This window comes from Oncorhynchus gorbuscha, linkage group LG07 (assembly GCF_021184085.1).
Source record: "Oncorhynchus gorbuscha isolate QuinsamMale2020 ecotype Even-year linkage group LG07, OgorEven_v1.0, whole genome shotgun sequence".
Taxonomy (NCBI): Eukaryota; Metazoa; Chordata; class Actinopteri; order Salmoniformes; family Salmonidae; genus Oncorhynchus; species Oncorhynchus gorbuscha.
The window spans coordinates 22,375,167-22,395,133 of record NC_060179.1 but is presented as its reverse complement, the minus strand read 5'-3'; the positions used below and the strand labels follow the sequence as shown (position 1 = coordinate 22,395,133).

Below are 19,967 nucleotides of genomic sequence, written 5' to 3'. Positions count from 1 at the left end.
TTGAACCCAGCATCACTCCTATCCAGAGCTCTTGGGAGAGTTTGCTACTCTTCTGTAGTACTCTGACTTCAGACATAAGAATAGCTTGCATTCATCATCAGATGTGCTCTTTTCATTCATTTATGCGCCCCTCTCTCTTAGTGGGATTCACTGTCTTTCATTGCGGAAAAGCCTTGGATATGCACAATATGTTTGGCAGAAGTGCTGTTCAAAAGTTCTAAACTATGGTACCAGTGAGCATTTATTGTAGTGGAAAACTGTTTGGAGCTGTTACATAGACAATAATAATTTGCCTATTTTTAACATGTGAAATAATTAAGATATAAAGTGGGAACAAAGATACAGTTCAAGTAGGAAGTTTACATACACCTTAGCGAAATAAATGTAAACTTTTTCACAATTCCTGATATTTAATCCTAGTAAAAATTCCCTGTCTTAGTTCAGTTAGGATCACCACTTTATTTTAAGAATATGAAATCAGAATAATAGTAAAGATAATTATTTATTTCAGCTTTTATTTCCTTCATCACATTCCCAGTGGGTCATAATTTTACATACACTCAATTAGTATTTGGTAGCATTGCCTTTAAATTGTTTAACTTGGGTCAAATGTTTCGGGTACACTTCCACAATCTTCCCACAATAAGTTGGGTGAATTTTGGCCCATTCCTCCTGACAGAGCTGGTGTAACTGAGTCAGTTTTGTAGGCCTTCTTGCTCGCACACAGTTTTTCAGTTCTGCCACACATTTTCTATGAGGTTGAGGTCAGGGCTTTGTGATGGCCACTTCAATACTGTGACTTGGTTGTCCTTAAGCCGTTTTGCCAAAACTTTGGAAGAATACTTGGGGTCATTGTCCATTTGGAAGACCCATTTGCGACCAAGCTTAAACTTCCTAACTGATGTCTTGAGATGTTTCTTCAATATATCCACATAATTTTCCCTCCCCACGATGCCATCTATTTTGTAAAGAAAGCACCCCCACAACATGATGCCGCCATCCCACGGATGTGATGATGTTCTTCGGCTTGCAAGCATCCCCCTTTTTCCTCCAAACATAACAATGGTCATTATGGCCAAACGGTTCTATTTTTGTTTCATCAGACCATAGGACATTTCTCCCAAAAGTACGATCTTTGTCCCCATGTGCAGTTGCATACTGTAGTCTGGCTCTTTATGGCAGTTTAGGAGCAGTGGCTTCTTCCTTGCTGAGCGGCCTTTCAGGTTATGTCGATATAGGACGCGTTTTATTGTGGATATAGATACTTTTGTACCTGTTTCCTACAGGTTCTGCACAAGGTCCTTTGCTGTTGTTCTGGGATTGATTTGCACTTCGGCATCAAAGTACGTTCATTTCTAGGAGACAGAACGCATCTCCTTCCTTGCCGGTATGCGGCTGCGTGGTCCCATGGTGTTTATACCTGCGTACTATTGTTTGTACAGATGAATGTGGTACCTTCAGGTGTTTTTAAATTGCTCCCAAGGATGAACCAGACTTGTGGAGGTCTACAATTCTTTTTCTGAGGTCTTGGCTGATTTCTTTTGATTTTCCCATAATGTCAAGCAAAGAGGCCCTGAGTTTGAAGGTAGGCCTTGAAATACATCCACAGGTACACCTCCAATTGACTCAAATTATGTCAATTAGCCTATCAGAAGCTTCTAAAGCCATGAAATAATTTCGGGAATTTTCCAAGCTGTTTAAAGTCACAGTCAACTTAGTGTATCTAAACTTCTGACCCACTGGAATTGTATTACAGTGAATTGTAAGTGAAATAATCAGTTTGTAAACAACTGTTGGAAAAATGACTTGTGTCATGCACAAAGTAGATGTCCAAAACGACTTGCCAAAACTAAAGTTTGTTAACAAGAAATTTGTAGAGTGGCTGAAAAACTAGTTTTAATGACTCCAACCTAAGTGTATGTAAACTTCCGACTTCAACTATACATTCAAATATAATTTATGAGATGAATCAAAATCTATGTTTAAACCCTTTCTCATGTTTGGAGTCTTCACAGATTTGGCAAAAATCATGTGACATAAAACACTACCTTTCTTTCCTTACATGTATGTCGTTATATCATATACTAAGCATTTAACAAATTAATTACACATTGAACTTGATCCTGTAAAATTCCTGAATATTGCTGTCAGACTTTTTTTTGTATGGCGATCTCGGAAGTGCACTGTAACCTCATAACATTTCGTATCCCCCTATGTTACGGTGTGAAAACAGTTTTGATGGGCACACATTATCCAAAATAATCTATGGAATGCCCGGGGGAAGCAGAGTATTGATAGCTAAGGAGATGGAGAAAAGTATTTTGTTTGATTGCAAATATGCGGAGGGAGTTGAAAAGAGAACACACAGAAGGCTGTTGTATATAACACCTCTCTCCGGATTACATCTTCAAAACAAGGGCAACCATGGCATCTGGTGACAGAGAGGGACAAGAGTTCATCTATGTATACGGGTAAGAGAGTCTAGATATCTACATTTTCAGATATTATACGCTTCAAATTTTGACAGAAAGTTGTTTCCATTGCAAGTTAAAGCGTACTGTTAGCTATCTAGCTAATTTTTCCGTCACACTCTCAGCTATTTTCTGTAATTAGCTCGCCATTAACTTTTAAATAATGATCTTGTTGTGCGTTTTTTTTTAAATGTAATCATTAATAAAAATGAGCTAAAGTTAAGTAATTGTCAGCTATGATATGGTAATTATTTACACTGGCTAGCTAGCTAACAAGCTAGGAAAAAACCAAAACAATGTTTAGAAAGTTGCTTTTAGTTGCCTGGTTTGCAACTTATTTCATAAAGACAACAACAAGTTTGATGTAGGACGACAGTAGAATTTTCATGATGTCACTGCGACAACTGTATACAGACATAGCCATAGTATAAACCAGCTTTTAGTCTTTAAATCTTTGATTTTTTAGTACACTACTGTACTCACTCTGTTTAGCACATGGCCTCACATGTGAATCCTAAAATAGATGGGTGGAGCTAAGGCTTAAGTGAACGTGAGAGATGCTAAATGGGTGTAGACAAAGAAGAGCTCTCCAGTAGGTGTACCAAAACTTTCAAGGGACATTTTCGAAAAAATAGGGTTACAAGTTTATCAACTTTCAAAGCAAAGTTACTTTCCCATTGTTCCTCAACTGTAGTATATGATATACCAATTTCTAGCTCTACTTTTATCCCATGTAAAAAAATCAAAATTTTGTAATCACAAATGGTTGGGGGACAGATTTATCTGAGCAACCTAATTAACCATTGGTAATATTTTTCAGTGATACCATATAGCCAAAACAACAGTTTCTATTGCTAGACTAGAGCTATTCCCCTAGTCATTGTTTGCACATCTAACTAGCTGGGATGGAGCAAGGATGTAAATAGTAGACATGTAAATATATCCTTTCACTGTTTGCAGCAGGTCTTCAGCTTCCTATTCTTGAATAGCTGTCAAATACTTGCTTCCTCTGTCCTTGGGAGAATCTCAATTGCATTTCCTTGATTCATTGCATCTTCTCTCCTTGTCGCCTTCTCAAAACCCATTGGATGAGAATGTCAGAGGTCCTTCCCTCTCACCTTCATTTCCAATGGGTTTTGAGAAGGAGGCGAGGAGAGAGGACGTGAGGGATCAAGGAAATGTAATTGAGATTCTCCCCTTGTTTCCCCCATTCTTCACCTCCCTCTCAAAGCACATTGGGGGAGAGGAATGAAGGTTCCTCCCCTCAGGCTACAATGCACTCTCAAGGAGAGGCAAGCAGTGGAGGAAACAAGGACAGAGGAAGCAAGAATTTGACAGCTAGTTTTCAGACACAGACTCTCTCACACTCACATACACACTCACACACAATGCTTGAAGAGTTTACTGATTATAATGATTTCATTATTGGTTATTATTATTGTCCGTGATTTTATTGACAGAATCCATTGTATTATGCTATTGTATTATATAAACTATTAAAACATATAGAAATGCTGTTGTTTATCTTTTTCATTCTTCAAGGATGTTTAGCATGGCTATAAATTATAGAGAAGTTGACTAAAGCACAGGCATGCAACTAGGCATGACAAAGAAACATGCGGTGTCCGTGACATTTTGAATGACATGTCGATGTTTTGTTGTTGCTACTGTATGTGGTGTTATGGTCTCATTGTGCCCAGCTAGACTTTAATTCTGCTAGAAAATTATATTTAAATGTATATCAAACCATTTAGAAATGTTGACCGTGATGTCACACATTGGCCCATTTATTTATAGAAAGACCCTTATCTGTTAAATGGTAGCTGCTAATTAATATGAATCAATAGTGTCAATTATATACACTGAACAAAAATATAAATGCAACATGCAACAATTTTAAAGATTTTACTGAGTTGCAGTTCATTTAAGGAAATCAGTTAATTTAAATAAATTCATTAGGTCCTAATCTATGAATTTCACCTGACTGGGAATACAGATATGCAAATATTATTATATATTTTTTTAATTTAACCTTTATTTAACTAGGCAAGTCAGTTAAGAACAAATTCTTATTTATAATGACGGCCTACCCAGCAAACCCTCCCCTTACCCGGACGACGCTGGGCAATTGTGCGCCGCCCTATGGGACTACCGATCACGGCCGGTTGTGATACAGCCCAGGATCGAACCAAGGTCTTTAGTGACGCCTCTAGGACTGAGATGCAGTGCCTTAGACCGCTGCATCACTTGGGAGTCTATGGATGTCTGGTGAGTATGCAGGCCATGGAAGAACTGGGACATTTTCAGCTTCCAGGAATTGTGTACAGATCCTTGTGACATTGGACCATGCATTATCATGCTGGAACATGAGGTGATGGTGGCGGATGAATGGCACAACAATGGGCCTCAGGATCTTGTCACGTATCTCTGTGCATTCAAATTGCCATCAATAAAATGCAATTGTGTTCGTTTTCCGTAGCTTATGCCTGCCCATACTATAACCCCACCTCCACCATGGGGCACGATATTCACAATGTTGACATCAGCAAACTGCTCGCCCACATGACGCCATCTGCCCGGAACTGTTGAAACCGGGATTTATCCTTGAAGAGCACACTTCTCCAGCGTGCTAGTCGCCATCAAAGGTGAGCAGTTGCCTACTGAAGTCAGTTACAACACTGAACTGCAGTCAGGTCAAGACTCTGGTGAGGACGATGAGCAAGCAGATATCCTTCTCTGTGACGGTTTCTGACTGTTTGTGCAGAAATGATTTGGTTGTGCAAACCCACAGTTTCATCAGCTGTCCGGGTGGCTGGTCTCAGACGATCCCACAGGTGAAGAAGCCGAATGTGGAGGTCCTGGCTTGGTGTGGTTACACGTGATCTGCGGTTGTGAGACCGGTTGGACGTTCTGCCAAATTCTCTAAAAGTACGTTGGAGGCAGCTTATGGTAGAGAAATTTACATTACATTCTCTGGCAACAGCTCTGGTGTACATTCCTGTAGTCAGCATGCCAATTGCACGCACCTTCAAAGCTTGAGACATCTTTGGCATTGCTTTGTGTTTCAAAACGGCACATTTTAGAGTGGCCGTTTATTGTCCCCAGCACACCGTCAGGGATGTAAACAAATTTGATTTTGAATCAGAATCATCAATTGTTCTCACAAGGATAGTGAAACAAACGTGTGTGTGTGGCTGTCTCATCCCCAGAACCCCTAACAGACAGACAGACAGACAGACAGACAGACAGACAGACAGACAGACAGACAGACAGACAGACAGACAGACAGACAGACAGACAGACAGACAGACAGACAGACAGACAGACAGACAGACAGACAGACAGACAGACAGACAGACAGACAGACAGACAGACAGACAGACAGACAGACAGACAGACAGACAGACAGACAGACAGACAGACAGACAGACAGACAGACAGACAGACAGACAGACAGACAGACAGACAGACAGACAGACTCATTCAAAGTACTAGATGGAGACCAGTCCCTCTCAATACAAAATTGAAGACCCTTTCCTTCTCCTTTACCTTGTAATCATTCTAATGTAATACCACTACAATCAATGGCACCACCTCTATTTGTGAAGTTTTTCGGTGAAGGAATAAAAAATTACTGAAATATATATATTTTTCAGCCAATGAATCAAGGCAGCCTAAAATGTAATTAAAAAAGGATAACAGTTCATTCTATCTATACATATAGCCCCAGGCTTTATTTTAGAAATAGGTCACGAGCTGTGTCAGAGCTCTCCCTCTGACAGCCAATAAGAACATGTAACCCATAAAATTATCAGCCCTCCTCAGCCTCGTGCCCTATATTCAATACAATCCACCCGGCGACTGAGTGGCAGAAATCATTAATACTGGCTGCTGTTTTAATATTGTCCATTTAGTGCTGAGACGATAAGCGGCCGCTTACGGAAAATGAAATGGTACCCTTTTTTCCCCCTTTCGGACCGATTCTAAACTGATTAATTCAATTGTGGACTTTTTACATTTCGAAATGTTAATGGGATTCGGTCTAATTTCAGGGTACGAAAACACACACCTTTTGATGGGGATGTGGTACAGTATTTATCACATACCCTACGTTTTTCCTACCTCACCACTCCCCCAAAATTAGGCCTACAACTGAATCTTTCCATTATGTAAAAGAGAATTGCCTTTCGGGAAGAAAATGTAGGAAGATTGGGTAGAAGTACATGTTGTATAAAACACATCTTCAGCTGGCAATAATCACTAATCACCATCAAACCCCAACTTCCTTAGTAAAACATCCATTGAAAGGAACCACTCTCATTGGCTGCTGTTCTGAGCCAATCAGATTGGAGCATTGCTTTCTTCACAGGACAGAGCGACTCATGGGAGAGATGAGTGCTAAAGTGGTTTGCAGAGCCCCATCACAACACAAACACTGCAAGCGCTAACGTTCCACTAACGTTCCAGCAGGGGTGACCTCAATCTGATAGACTTCATCTGATGAGCAGCTCAAACGTTGTCCATCTACTCTAGCAGCAGGCCCTTCAATATGGATACAGCACAAAGATGAAACATACACCATACACCATATCAACTAATCGTATTATGCAAGGATGTTACATACTCACGTTATGTAAAAACAAATCTACCTAGTTCCGAATTAGCCACGCTTTACATCTTCTCTTACCGACTATGGAGCTGCGTTCAATTCGACAACCTTGTGTGGCAGTTCGCTTAATGCATAACTGCATTAGTAATTGCATGAGACTCTAAAATCACAACCGATTAGATCAACACTTGTTTTCTGCGGACATAGTTGAGTGAAAACACAGACACACACACGGATTGAGGGGGTCTGGGGGTTGGTTATTTGGGAGCGGGTATAGGAATTAGTGGACAGGACTGGGTGTTAGAGGGTTTTTACTCTTCATTGGCAGGGTGTCCCCATAGGCTGGACCATCTAAAAATACCCCAATGATAATTCCTAATTCGCTAGTCGCTCTTCCTGTGTGCTTCCCCAGTGTTGTGACACTTTTCAGCCACTAGGAAGGTCAGAGACGGAGGACTCAAAGTCGACACGAAAGCCCAATGTGACAGGACAGGTCTGGAGCAAGATCCATTTCTAGTTCCGGAACGGGCTGTTTCGAGGAACTGAGACGTCAACTACGACATGGGTTCTGAAGCAATGGGAGATGCCAATATTATTATAATAGTAGCACTACAGTACTACAATACACACACCATGAAAACCCTAGTAATGTGTATGAAAACACATTAAGCTTATAGCATAGTACTGCATTCAGCGCTGTTCAATTGATATTTCATTGGCATTAGCGAGTCCCATTTTTCCCGTGTTTCTTATGTCTAGCCTCATCAGCACCGATGGCCAATTTCAGTATTAGAATGAATTCAGAGTTAAATCAACTTTATCTTCTATATTTTATCCTACAAATGCATTAAATTAGTTTCTTTGGGCATAATGCCTCTGCATGTTTGTGCTGACCTGAGGAGGTAGAGGTAGAGGATGGTGGTGGAGAGGAGGAAGAGGATGGCATAGAGGAAGAGGGTGATGACCACTCCAGCTGCCCCTGATTGGTCGGTCCGGTAGAAGTGCCAGTAGAGCTTGGCTGCATCCGCAACAGGAGACTCTGAACTGTAGGACAGACGCTGAACACGCATAGAGCCTACAATTCAGACCCCTTTGTCTTTTTCCACATTTTGTTCTAAAATTGATTAAATTATTTTTCTCCCCTCATCAATCTACACACAATACCCTATAATGACAAAGCAAAAACAGGTTTTTAGAAATGCAAATGTTTGATATAAACCCCCCTCCGAAATATCACATTTACATGAGTATTCAGACCCTTTACTCGGTACTTTGTTAAAGCACCTTTGGCAGCGATTACAGCCTCAAGTCTTCTTGGATATGACGCTACAAGCTTGGCACACCTGTATTTGGTTTCTCCCATTTTTCTCTGCAGATCCTTTCAAGCTTTGTCAGGTTGGATGGGGAGCGTCGCTGTACAGCTATTTTCAGGTGTCTCCAGAGATGTTTGATCAGGTTCAAGTCCGGGCTCTGACTGGGCCACTTAAGGACATTCAGAGACTTGTCCTGAAGCCACTCCTAAATTGCCTTGGCTGTGTGATTAGGGTTGTTGTCCTGTTGGAAGGTGAACCTTTGCCCCAGTCTGAGGTGCAGAGCGCTCTGGAGCAGGTTTTCATCAAGGATCTCTCTGTACTTTGCACCGTTCATCTTTCCCTTGATCCTGACAAGTATCCCTGATGCTGAAAAACATCCCCACAGCATGATGCTGTGACCACCATGCTTCACTGTAGGGATGGTGCAAGGTTTCCTCCAGATGTGATGCTTGGCATTCAGGCCATAGAGTTCCATCTTGGTTTCATCAGACCAGAGAATCTTGTTTCTCATGGTCTCAGAGTCCTTTAAGTGCCTTCAGGCAAACTCCAAGCGGGCTGTCATGTGCCTTTTACTGAGGAGTTGCTTCCACCAGGCCACTCTACCATAAGGCCTGATTGGTGGAGTGCTACAGAGATGGTTGTCCTTCTGGAAGGTTCTTCGATCTCGACAGAGGAACTCTGGAGCTCTGTCAGAGTGTCCATCAAGTTCTTGGTCACCTTCCTGACCAAGTTCTTGGTCACCTTCCTGACCAAGGCCATTCTCCCCCGATTGCTCAGTTTGGCCGTGCGGCCAGCTCTAGGGAGTCTTGGAGGGTCCAAACTCCTTCCATTTAAGAATGATGGAGGCCACTGTGTTCCTTTGGACCTTGAATGCTGCATAAATATTTTGGTACCCTTCTCCAGATCTGTGCCTCGACACAATCCTGTCTCGGAGCTCTACGGACAATTTCTTCGACCACACTGCTTGGTTTTTGCTCTGACATGCACTGTAAACTGTGGGATCTTATATAGACAGGTGTGTGCCTTTCCAAATCATGTCCAATCAACTGAATTTACCACAGGTGGACTCTAATAAAGTTGTAGAAACATCTCAAGGATTCACCTGAGTTCTATTTCGAGTCTCATAGCAAAGGTTCTGAATACTTATGTAAATAAGGTATTTCTGTTTGTTTTTCTTCAAAAAACCTGTTTTTGCTTTGTCACTATGGGTAATTGTGTGTAGATTGATGAGGACATTTTTTGATTTAATCCATTTTAGAACAAGGCTGTAACGTAACAAAATTTGGAAAAAGTCAAGGGGTCTGAATACTTTCCGAATGCGCTGTATATACACTGGATTAAATACATTGAAGCAAAGGACAGTACAGTACATCTACAGTGTAATCTACAGGTAATATAAGAGGTCTCCGACAAAGAGAAAACCGGGGAAAGTGTTTGGTTGGACATGCATTTATCAAGGGCCTCTGTAGTATTCCATTACGTGAGGAAATATTATACTGTGCTAATATCTCTTCACTAATAACCATATGATTAACCATAGGATATGATTGGACAGTACACATGTATATTAGACACATACTGGACATTCACCTTGGATTATCATTTATGTTCATTGAGTTATATGGTGTTTATTGAAATTATAGATGGATCAAATACCAGGCCAAATAATAATACACATATACACTGTGTGGCTTTCAAATAGCCTCTTATCAACCTCTATGTCATGGTTTCACATTCCGCATAAACAACTGAAAGTCATCTGACGGTGGAGTTCTTTCGGACAGACAAAACGGGATCCCTGATGCAAAAAGACATTGTGTGTGCTTTTTTCCTAACTTCTAAAGTCACTTTGCTAAGATAAAGTGAACTTCCCATTTAATGTGAACACAAGTGTCCAAGTTATTTTAAGTGACTTACCCCCAGGACGGCATCCACTACAAAGACCGCCAGCGGGTCCAGCACTGTCCACACTCCCAAAGCCATGATAAAGTTTGACGTGAAGGAGGGGAGTGAGCCAAACGCTAGCTGACAGCCCCATCTGATCAGGAGCAGCAGCAACGTTACGGCGTTCAAGGTCAGAGGTCCCACCACGACCATAGCCAACTCCTCGCGGGTATGAAGCAAGGAATTCTGGTAGACCAGCTCCACGGTGTGAGCATGGAACTGGAATCTGGAAGTGTGTGTGTGTGTGGGGGGGGGGGGGGGGTAGAGGAAAACAAGAGAAGTGTTAGCCTACATCAGCTCTTTGGGGTGCTCCATCCTCTCCAAGACAGAACACATGTACATGTGATAGCACACTGAAATAGCAAAACAGTTATGTCTAAATATATATTGTATAAAGAACATACTAGTAGTGTTTTTGTGTGCATCATAACTAAAAACGATTAATTTCCGTTTGTGATGGGGATCACATGATGAATAAAGTACATTGCGACAAAAGATGATGGATCTACAGTACCAGTCAATTCATAGTAAATTCTATAAAACTAAGCATGCAACTTAAGTGTTGTGAAACTGTAGTTTTCGAAAACAAAAGGTAAGTTAAGATGTACTGTACCTACACTCAACAATTCACGTCACGGCTCATGAGTTTCTTAATCTACCATCTGCGAGTAGTGCTTGTGTGAGTAAAGAGGTACCTGTTTTGCCCATTAATTCACACGTGATTCACTTAGAGAAACAACCCACTCTCAGCCACTTGCCATTACTCCCACTGATGGTCCATTTGTACTCCTTCTGAACCAACACAACACTGCTAAACCTACTATCACTTTCTGTATTCTCAATAATTCATCTGTTCGTCTATATGCTACGCTCATTTTGGTTTGTCTACAATTCTGTCCTGACCTGTCTAGAGGTTTCCATCTTCAGTTTAATTCAAATTCCATGGCAACTTTACAATTCTATAAACAGTCATTATATCCCTATCCCTGTATTTCAATATACTGTATCTGTGGTTTGTACCAGGTGTTACAAATGTCATTTTTACAGAAAGATATATTGATGAATGTTGACAAAGACTTTCCATATAAAATGGGGAGTAATAATACTGATTTAGTACTCTGAGCGGGCCACAGAGTGGTGTAATGTCTAATGTGCATGTGGTGCTCTTTAATGACTGGTCCTGTGAGGTGGTGGTGTGATATGCTGGCAAAGTGGCTCTTGGCCACCTGACTGGTGATGATGTGTGTGTGTGTACAGTCTGTCTGTGTGTGTACGTGAGAGTGCTGGGGGTGATGGGAGAGCCGCGTGGGGCCTGAGTGAGAGTGTCTCGCTCATGAAGGGCCCGCTTTGCTGCCCGCTGATGTCCCAGAGGCACTATTGGGGGAGGGTATCGGGTGAGACAGGGGGCTAGACACAGGGGGTGGGGCAGGGGGGAGGCTGTCAGCACACTGGCCATCCCCAGACTGTCAGAGATGGAGACAGAGAGCTAGCTGGGGACTGCCCATTACAGGGAGAAATGCTCAGAGGAGGAAGCGGCCAGACATGTGGAACTTGTCATCCGTTGGTGGCTGGTGACCCCCTCGATTTCCATGTTTTTTTCCTCCATCCCCCCTCCCTCCACTCCATTTTTACTCATGCACATTTTTCCCGTATTCTGTCAGATGTCAGATGGCTTTTCTATGATTTAATGCTTGTAAGCATATTCACAGTCTAGCTTTTAATGTGATGAATTAAATCAACACCATGTGCTATTGAGATGTAACAGCCTCTCAATGGCATCCTACTTTGTTTATTATGAAATACTGTCTACAAAATAATAAACAATACATTCTTTCCAAATAATGCACACGCAAGAATGCCTGTTGAAATCAATGAATTCTCCCACATGGTTTCATTAATGCTTAGGCAAGTCTTGTTAAACTGGTAATGGGCAGATTGTTATACAGCATCTAGTGGGAGGGAGTGTGTGAGTACTTATGTACATCTATGTACACACACACACACACACACACACACACACACACACACACACACACACACACACACACACACACACACACACACACACACACACACACACACACACACACACACACACACACACACACACACACACACACACACACACACACACACCTAAATATACTAATAATATGCATATCTTATCTTCTGGGGATAGGTAGCAGGCAGTTGAATTTGGACATGCTTTTCATCCAAAATTCTGAATGCTGCCCCCTATCCTAGAGAAGTTAAACTGGTAATGGGCAGATTTTTATACAGTATCTAGTGGGAGGGAGTATGTGAGTACTTATGTACATCTATGTGTGTGCGCACACACACACACACACACACACACACACACACACACACACACACACACACACACACACACACACACACACACACACACACACACACACACACACACACACACACACACACACACACACACACACACACACACACACACACACACACAAATTCACTGCACTGTGCTCGCTCTCGCCTCTTCTCTCCTCTCCCATGCACTCTCTCTACACACACACAATCACTCCTCCTCCTCCACCTCCTCGGAGAGAGGAGGATATCAAAGGAAGCACACTCACTTGTTGACAGGAACTGCGATGGCCTGGAGGAAGAGCCACTGGCTGCAGTAATGCAGGTAGAGCCTTGCAAACCAGATCAAAGCCAGGAGCGGCATAATGAGGCAGAGCTGTGCTGCTGCTGCTGCTGAGGAGGAGCGCCATCCCCAGCGCCGCGGTGACAGGCCCAGCTCTGACGGGATCATGCGGAGAGCCAAATGTGTACGCTCAGCAGCCCCACCATTGCTACCACTGCCGGTGCCGCCACCGCCCGGCCCTCTGTAGGAGAGCACAGGCCTGGAAAAAACATCACACATACAGTATATACAGTATATACTCGGATATACAGGGAGAGAGGGAGACACAAGAGAGATTTAGAAAGACGACAGCAGGAGAGTGCAGGGCCTGGAAACAACAAACACACACACAGGCTTCTCTCTCGTCTCTCACAGCAGCCCCTCCTACCCCTGCTCAGCTTCTCTCCACACAGGCCTCTCTCTCGCCTATCTCAGCAGCCCCTCCTACCCCTGCTCAGCTTCTCTCCACACAGGCCTCTCTCTCGCCTCTCTCAGCAGCCCCTCCTACCCCTGCTCAGCTTCTCTCCACACAGGCCTCTCTCTCGCCTATCTCAGCAGCCCCTCCTACCCCTGCTCAGCTTCTCTCCACACAGGCCTCTCTCTCGCCTCTCTCAGCAGCGCCTCCTACCCTGCTCAGCTTCTCTCCACACAGGCCTCTCTCTCGCCTCTCTCAGCAGCGCCGCCTACCCCTGCTCAGCTTCTCTCCACACAGGCCTCTCGCTCGCCTCTCTCAGCAGCGCCTCCTACCCTGCTCAGCTTCTCTCCACACAGGCCTCTTTCTCGCCTCTCTCAGCAGCGCCTCCTACCCCTGCTCAGCTTCTCTCCACACAGGCCTCTCTCTCGCCTCTCTCAGCAGCCCCTCCTACCCCTGCTCAGCTTCTCTCCACAGTGCACCTCTCTCTCCCCAGTGCAGCCCTGCTCCTGCTCAGCCATTCTCTTTCATATAGAGGGCACAGATGGAGAGTCTGGATGGAGAGGAGGAGAGAGTGGGTGCTGCTGGGCCAGTAATGACCTGGCATGGAAAACTGGAACGCAACATTAGGACAAGACTGAGAGCATAAGAGCCTCTCTCAACAGGGCTCTAGTCTCCCCTACCATCTCCAAACTTAGTACACACACACACACACACACACACACACACACACACACACACACACACACACACACACACACACACACACACACACACACACACACACACACACACACACACACACACACACACACACACACACACACACACACACACACACACACACACGCGCGCGCGCGCGCTAAAGACACAACATGTCCCCTTGTCAGTGTGAGAAGAGTCAAACAAGGCGAAGGTGCATCCTAATATTTCTCCAGGCAACGGCCCGTGGACATCCATACGTCTAGCCATCTTTCTGTTCCCAAAGATGCTTGGTATTCACTTTGTAGTGTGTACCCAGGGAAATGGTTTGCATATGATGCCTAAAGAGGAAAATCAAAAATAATCAATTGTTTCTCTCCATCCCCTCATCCAACTGTACTGTTAGATTTGAGTCCAGTGGAGCGCAATTCACCCAATATTAAGTCACAGGATGTGGCTGGTAATTTCCTAAATCAAGTCACAATAAACTAAAAGTGATCATCAACCAAACCCCGGAGGAAGGCACTCTGTGAAGTGTTAAATTATTTGTGTTAAGTTCTCAGGTTTCCTTGCAGATAAACACGAGAGATTGCTTCAAGTTCTTTCCATGTGGGAGAGCTCGCTTTCATTCAGAAAATGCCCAGTCAACAGTTATAGACTGTAGATAAATATTCATGCAGCACTCTGAAACTGGTACAGTGAGGATAAACTACGTAGCATACAAGTCAATTACTGGAAAAAAATACTACTGCATTCTGTCAGTGCACTTATTCATGAAGCCCATACTGTAAATTTAGTGTGTTACAACCTAAATGCGGTGAGTTTTTAACAAAGTGCATGTATTTTGTCTCTACTTGCTGTTTTGTCATTGGAAAAAGGTCAGTTGTATCATTGTAGGCCTTATCACGACTCTGGCTTCGTGGCGTGGTACAGAAAGGCTTTCCGCACGTCGGCAAAAGTAAAATTACAAAGTAGACAAAAAAGCTATGTGTCACAGACACAGGCAAGATGATACCCTGTCAAGAGGCATTACGGAGGAACTGCAAATACAACCTGACTCCCATCTTTCTTGTAATGAAGATATTGATGATGCATGAATAGGAATATTTTTAGCTGTCTCCACACAAGGGGGCAACTCAAAGCCAAATGGGTAACGCGATGTGAAATCTGTTATCACCCACTGAATTGATTTCATTGTGGGACCTCCAATTACCAAAAGTACAATATTTAAATAGCAGGGGGAAGGGGTGTGATGAGAAGAAGGATTTTCACTCCAATGTCACGCCTTATTGCAAAGCTATACAGTGCCATACATTCAAAGAGACATATTGTGGACATAACGTATATACTATTTCATATGTAGAAAAGCTATTCCATATATACTAAACAAATATATAAATGCAACATGCAACAATTTCAGTTAGAATTTATATAAGGAAATCAGTTATTTGAAATGAATTCATTAGATCCTAATCTACGGATTAGGCAGGGGTGCAGCTATGGGTGGGCCTGGGAGGGCATAGGCCCACCCACTTGGTAGCCAGGCACACCCACTTTTTCCCCACAAAAGGGCTTTATTACAGACAAAAAATACTCCTCAGTTTCATCAGCTGTCCGGGTGGCTGGTCTCAGACAATCCCACAGGTGAAGAAGCCGGATGTGGAGGTCCTGGGCTGGCATGGTTACATGTGGTCTGTGGTTGAGGCCAGTTGGACGTACTACAAAATTCTCTAAAACAATGTTGGAGGGGGCTTGCAGTCAGCAGGAATGTCCATATATATATATTTTTCCCCCCAGGTTATTTTCATTGGAGTTCATTGTAGTTTATTTCTCAGTTTTCAAAGAAGATTAGCATTGCATACACCAATAATCGGAAACAACTCACCATGAATAAAATCATATAGCTTCAACTAAAATCTGGATAATGTTGCAACATACCCCTCTCCAGGTGAATGTTACAAGAGAACATCTCTCTCTACATATATGATATACCACGGACATGAACGCCATGCTCTTTAAAAATAGCAAAATAGTATAAAGTAAGCAGCGAGTAGGGACAGGTATTAAGCATTTAAGTTGGCATGGGTAATGATGGCAGTACTGCAGGGAGACAGTGTGGCGTGGAGTTTAAAGCTGATTTATGCGGAGATGGCTGCAGGGGTGGGAGCACGAAAGAAGGTAACCCTGAGAAATATCCCCCCTCCCCGTCAGTTAAGGCTCTAAATCTGGGGCCACTTAAAGACCAGATTTATCATTTATTGTAGGATTAAGTTATTTGCTGTCACTTCTTTTTTTGGGTGGGGGGCATTGTTTTGTAACTGTACCAAAACCACTTTTTTCTGAAGCCCCATTGTTGGGGAACGGATTGTTATCTGCAGATGTATTTTTTTAAAGAAACGCTAGCTAGACAGTTCACCAAATGCCCCATAATGTTATTGTTTCTTCACAAGCTGAATGCATATCGGTGATGTAAGTCAAAAATACTGGAGTTTTTAAGCAAAGTGGAAAGATAGGACTGACAAAAAAAAGACATATCATCCTTGTTTACATTCTATGTTCTGTAAGCAAGGCCAGGACAAGGGAACTGTTTTTCCTTTGCGTTTCAGAAGGTTTGTCTGACATAATGGCAAACCATATACAGACCGATTTCCAATCAGTTTCTATAGCTTACAACTGAGGACAACATGGGTTTTCAAAGTTATCTGAGCAAAAACCAGCTAAGAATGTAATAATACCATCCTGGAACCAAAGTACTATGTCACTTCCACTTAAGGGCCCCAACCACACACATTACACACGGGCCTGCTGCTCCTCTGCAGTGTATTAGAGAATACATGCATAAATTAACACTAGAGCTTTTATGCTCCACTGGTGCAGCAGCTACACTCACTTTACAAGATTTACAGGCAAATATCTTCAAAGTCAAAGTATCTTCCTAACTCGCAGTTTTCAAACAAAGCAAGCATGCTCCCTCTCCTTCCGTCTCTCTCTATGTTTTTTACTCAAGCAGTCTCACTTAAAGCGAGCGTCAAGCCGCTGAGTGGTGGAAAGAGAGCTGTGCTTTTTTGGTGATTGATGGTAAATCGCGGGATTAGCAATATCACAGTGTATGTCTTCTTTATAGCGACGTGTTTTACACAACACATCCAAAGCGTGCCTGAACTTCAAGGAGGATTTCACAGGCCTGCACTGCACTGAGTTACAGTACCTGGTTCTTTGAAGTGAGAGAGAGACAAGACATGACTGTCTCCTCCTCAACAGCTGATGGGCTTTTTTCTTAAGTTAAGGGTCGTCACACAGTGAAGGGTGCATATGCTCCTCAACACCACTGCAGCTCATTGCACACACACACACACACAGGCACAGTAGAACAGCATTTATTTTCTACAGTGACAGTAAACTAAGATTGTTATCTATAATTGACAGCAGACTAAACCTGGCCTACAGATGTTGGACCTTAATTTGATCACTCTTTTGTTGCTGAAACATTTAGCAGGAAATGCAGGTAAGCTTTGTGATTTACATACATTCACTGAAAACCCACACTAACATACAGTTATATTAACAGTACTGCACTTTTCATGTAACCTACTTTTGGACAGCTAATAGCCTAACCACCTATCAAGCAACATTATGGACTAAATGTTCAAATCCTGTTGCTGCAGGATTATTTTACTGTGACAATGTAGGTCAAATTAAGATCCTACATCTGTAGGAGAGAGAGAAAGTCACCTAGTTAATCTGACCCTTGATAGCTTTAAAAAAACACTTCCTGGTAAAACACGAGCTGGGAATGAATGCTTCAATCAAAGCAGCGAGGGGCACTATGTGATTCCAACAGCCTGACCTTTCTAATGCTGCTGACAATTAACTAGGGACAATATTGTAGTCAGGCTGGCATCACTGTCACTGTGTGCCGTGTCCCCTGGGTCAATAGGGAGGAGGTAACTCTGCAAGCCATGGGACAACATTACATCACAGTGTACACATTTTTAAAGAGCCTTTGTAATGGCAAAAATAGTTATCACTAGACATATCTAGGTGTTTCTACTTCTGGGGTAGAAGTATCTATAATAGATTGAACAATCTTGGCATGTAAAAATCTGGAGCAGGTGGGATGAAGTCAAGCAGGAAGCTATGAAACCTCTTAACAAAAACAAAGTGAAAATCCCAAATACACTCTCTCCCATAAGATATATTAAATGATAATCATATGGTCCAGCAGTGGTGGTATTTTTCCAAAAAAAGGGACGTAAAAAAGCCCACAACAGCATGCCCGCGAGGCCATAATCGAGGCTTTCGGTTAATTAAGTCATCTTGATATCATCTTATGAGAAGTTTTATTTGTTATTTTTTAAATGTGTTCAATTTTCTCGAGGTTTAACTTAACATGGTATTATTTTTCTCCCAACCCCTACAATTACCTTAACATCTTCAGGTTTATATGTTGCCCCATTTCCAGGACACTGGCAAAGCAAGATACACATAAATGAGTTTCATTGAGAAAATGGGAAAGCAGTAGGTATTTGGGGTATAGTAAAGAGAATTATGGCATCGTGACTCAGCTGTAGAATTGGAGTACATCATATAATTAGAATAGCATAATGCCTGTACTGCCAAATTATCAGAATTATTTGCAGCTGAGAGGGACTGGGAGCTTGGGCTCTCTAACCTAATCAAAAGTAGTGAAAAAATATGTTCCACTTAATTAGGAGGCCTTGTTTGACTAATAGCTGCCTGGGCCTTTTTTTAATGCGAGGAGGAGGCTCTTACATGCAAGGCAAGTGTAGGAGAACCAATGAAACGCTAGCACTGTAATATTGCTACAGAACTGGCAGAGAGAACGGGTAGTCAGAGGAAGGTTCTACCCAAGCCAAATATCCCCCCGAAACGTGTTTTGGCCTCGTTCATGAGAACAGGCCTGCCTGTTTACATGAGGTAGCCATTCTTCCCAGTTTTTCAACCCAAAATGCAACATGTGGCCTTTTTATAGACTTGATGGATTTAGGATTAAAACATGGAAATGGTAAGTCCCATAGCGAACCATAAATAGCGGTGGAAACATTAGGATTCGCATGCACCTGGGATCAACAAACCAAAGGGGCTACCCTTACTCTCCCCCTCTAGAAACACAGCACTTAGCATCCCAAAGCAGGTTGTTTTCCATCACCTCAGTATAATTCTGACCTTTAAAAAACAATCCAATGCTTTGCGGTGTGGTATCGCTGCAGTTTAATAACCCCTCTGATTATGGCAGGGGAAACAACTAATCACAAGTGCTCTGGAGAGATCTATTTGGGTGATGTACACTGGGAGGCCCCAAGAAGCCTCCTGAGAATTGCATCAGTATTTAACTTGGTAGTTTCATTCTACTCGTGACCTTGTCTTCATAACTGCAGGACATTGTCACCAGAGAGAGAGAGAGAGAGAGAGGGAGAAAGAGAGTGAGATAGAGAAGCAACAAGAACTGCTGCACTCCCAGCATGCATGTGTGAGGCTCTTCTCTGCACCAGGCAGGTTGCACATCACGCTACCCCACATGCCACTGCACACGCTCCCAGCAGGCATGTTAGTGTGTCAAAGCTCCATCATGCTCCCCTCTTGCTCTCTCACTTTCTCTCTCTCTTATCTCACCCCATGTTCAGGGTTAGGGGGGGGGGGTGTAGGTAGGGGAAGGTGGTGATGGTTGATGTTCCGGGTTAGGGAGTGTAGGTAGGGGAAGATTGTGGTAGAGGTAAGGGATGGAGGGGGTGTAGGTAGGAGATGGGGGTGATGATTGGCCAACTAAGACTGCATCCTTCCATCAGGGCCCACTGGCAGACTGTAATCCCAGAGCCATGGGGCTCCAGGCCCACAG

At 43.0% G+C, this 19,967-nt stretch overlaps 1 protein-coding gene across 1 annotated transcript in view; it reads right to left on the bottom strand.

Moving 5' to 3' along the window:
• Positions 1 to 19,967, bottom strand: part of ofcc1 (orofacial cleft 1 candidate 1) — a 117,311-nt gene that overhangs the window by 37,822 nt on the left and 59,522 nt on the right. Inside the window, exons 18-20 of the mRNA XM_046354879.1 lie at positions 12,944 to 13,216; positions 10,311 to 10,563; positions 7,975 to 8,138 (exon numbers count right to left, since the gene is read on the bottom strand). Coding sequence (XP_046210835.1) covers positions 7,975 to 8,138; positions 10,311 to 10,563; positions 12,944 to 13,216 — 690 coding nt within the window. The remainder of the gene's footprint in view (positions 1 to 7,974; positions 8,139 to 10,310; positions 10,564 to 12,943; positions 13,217 to 19,967) is intronic.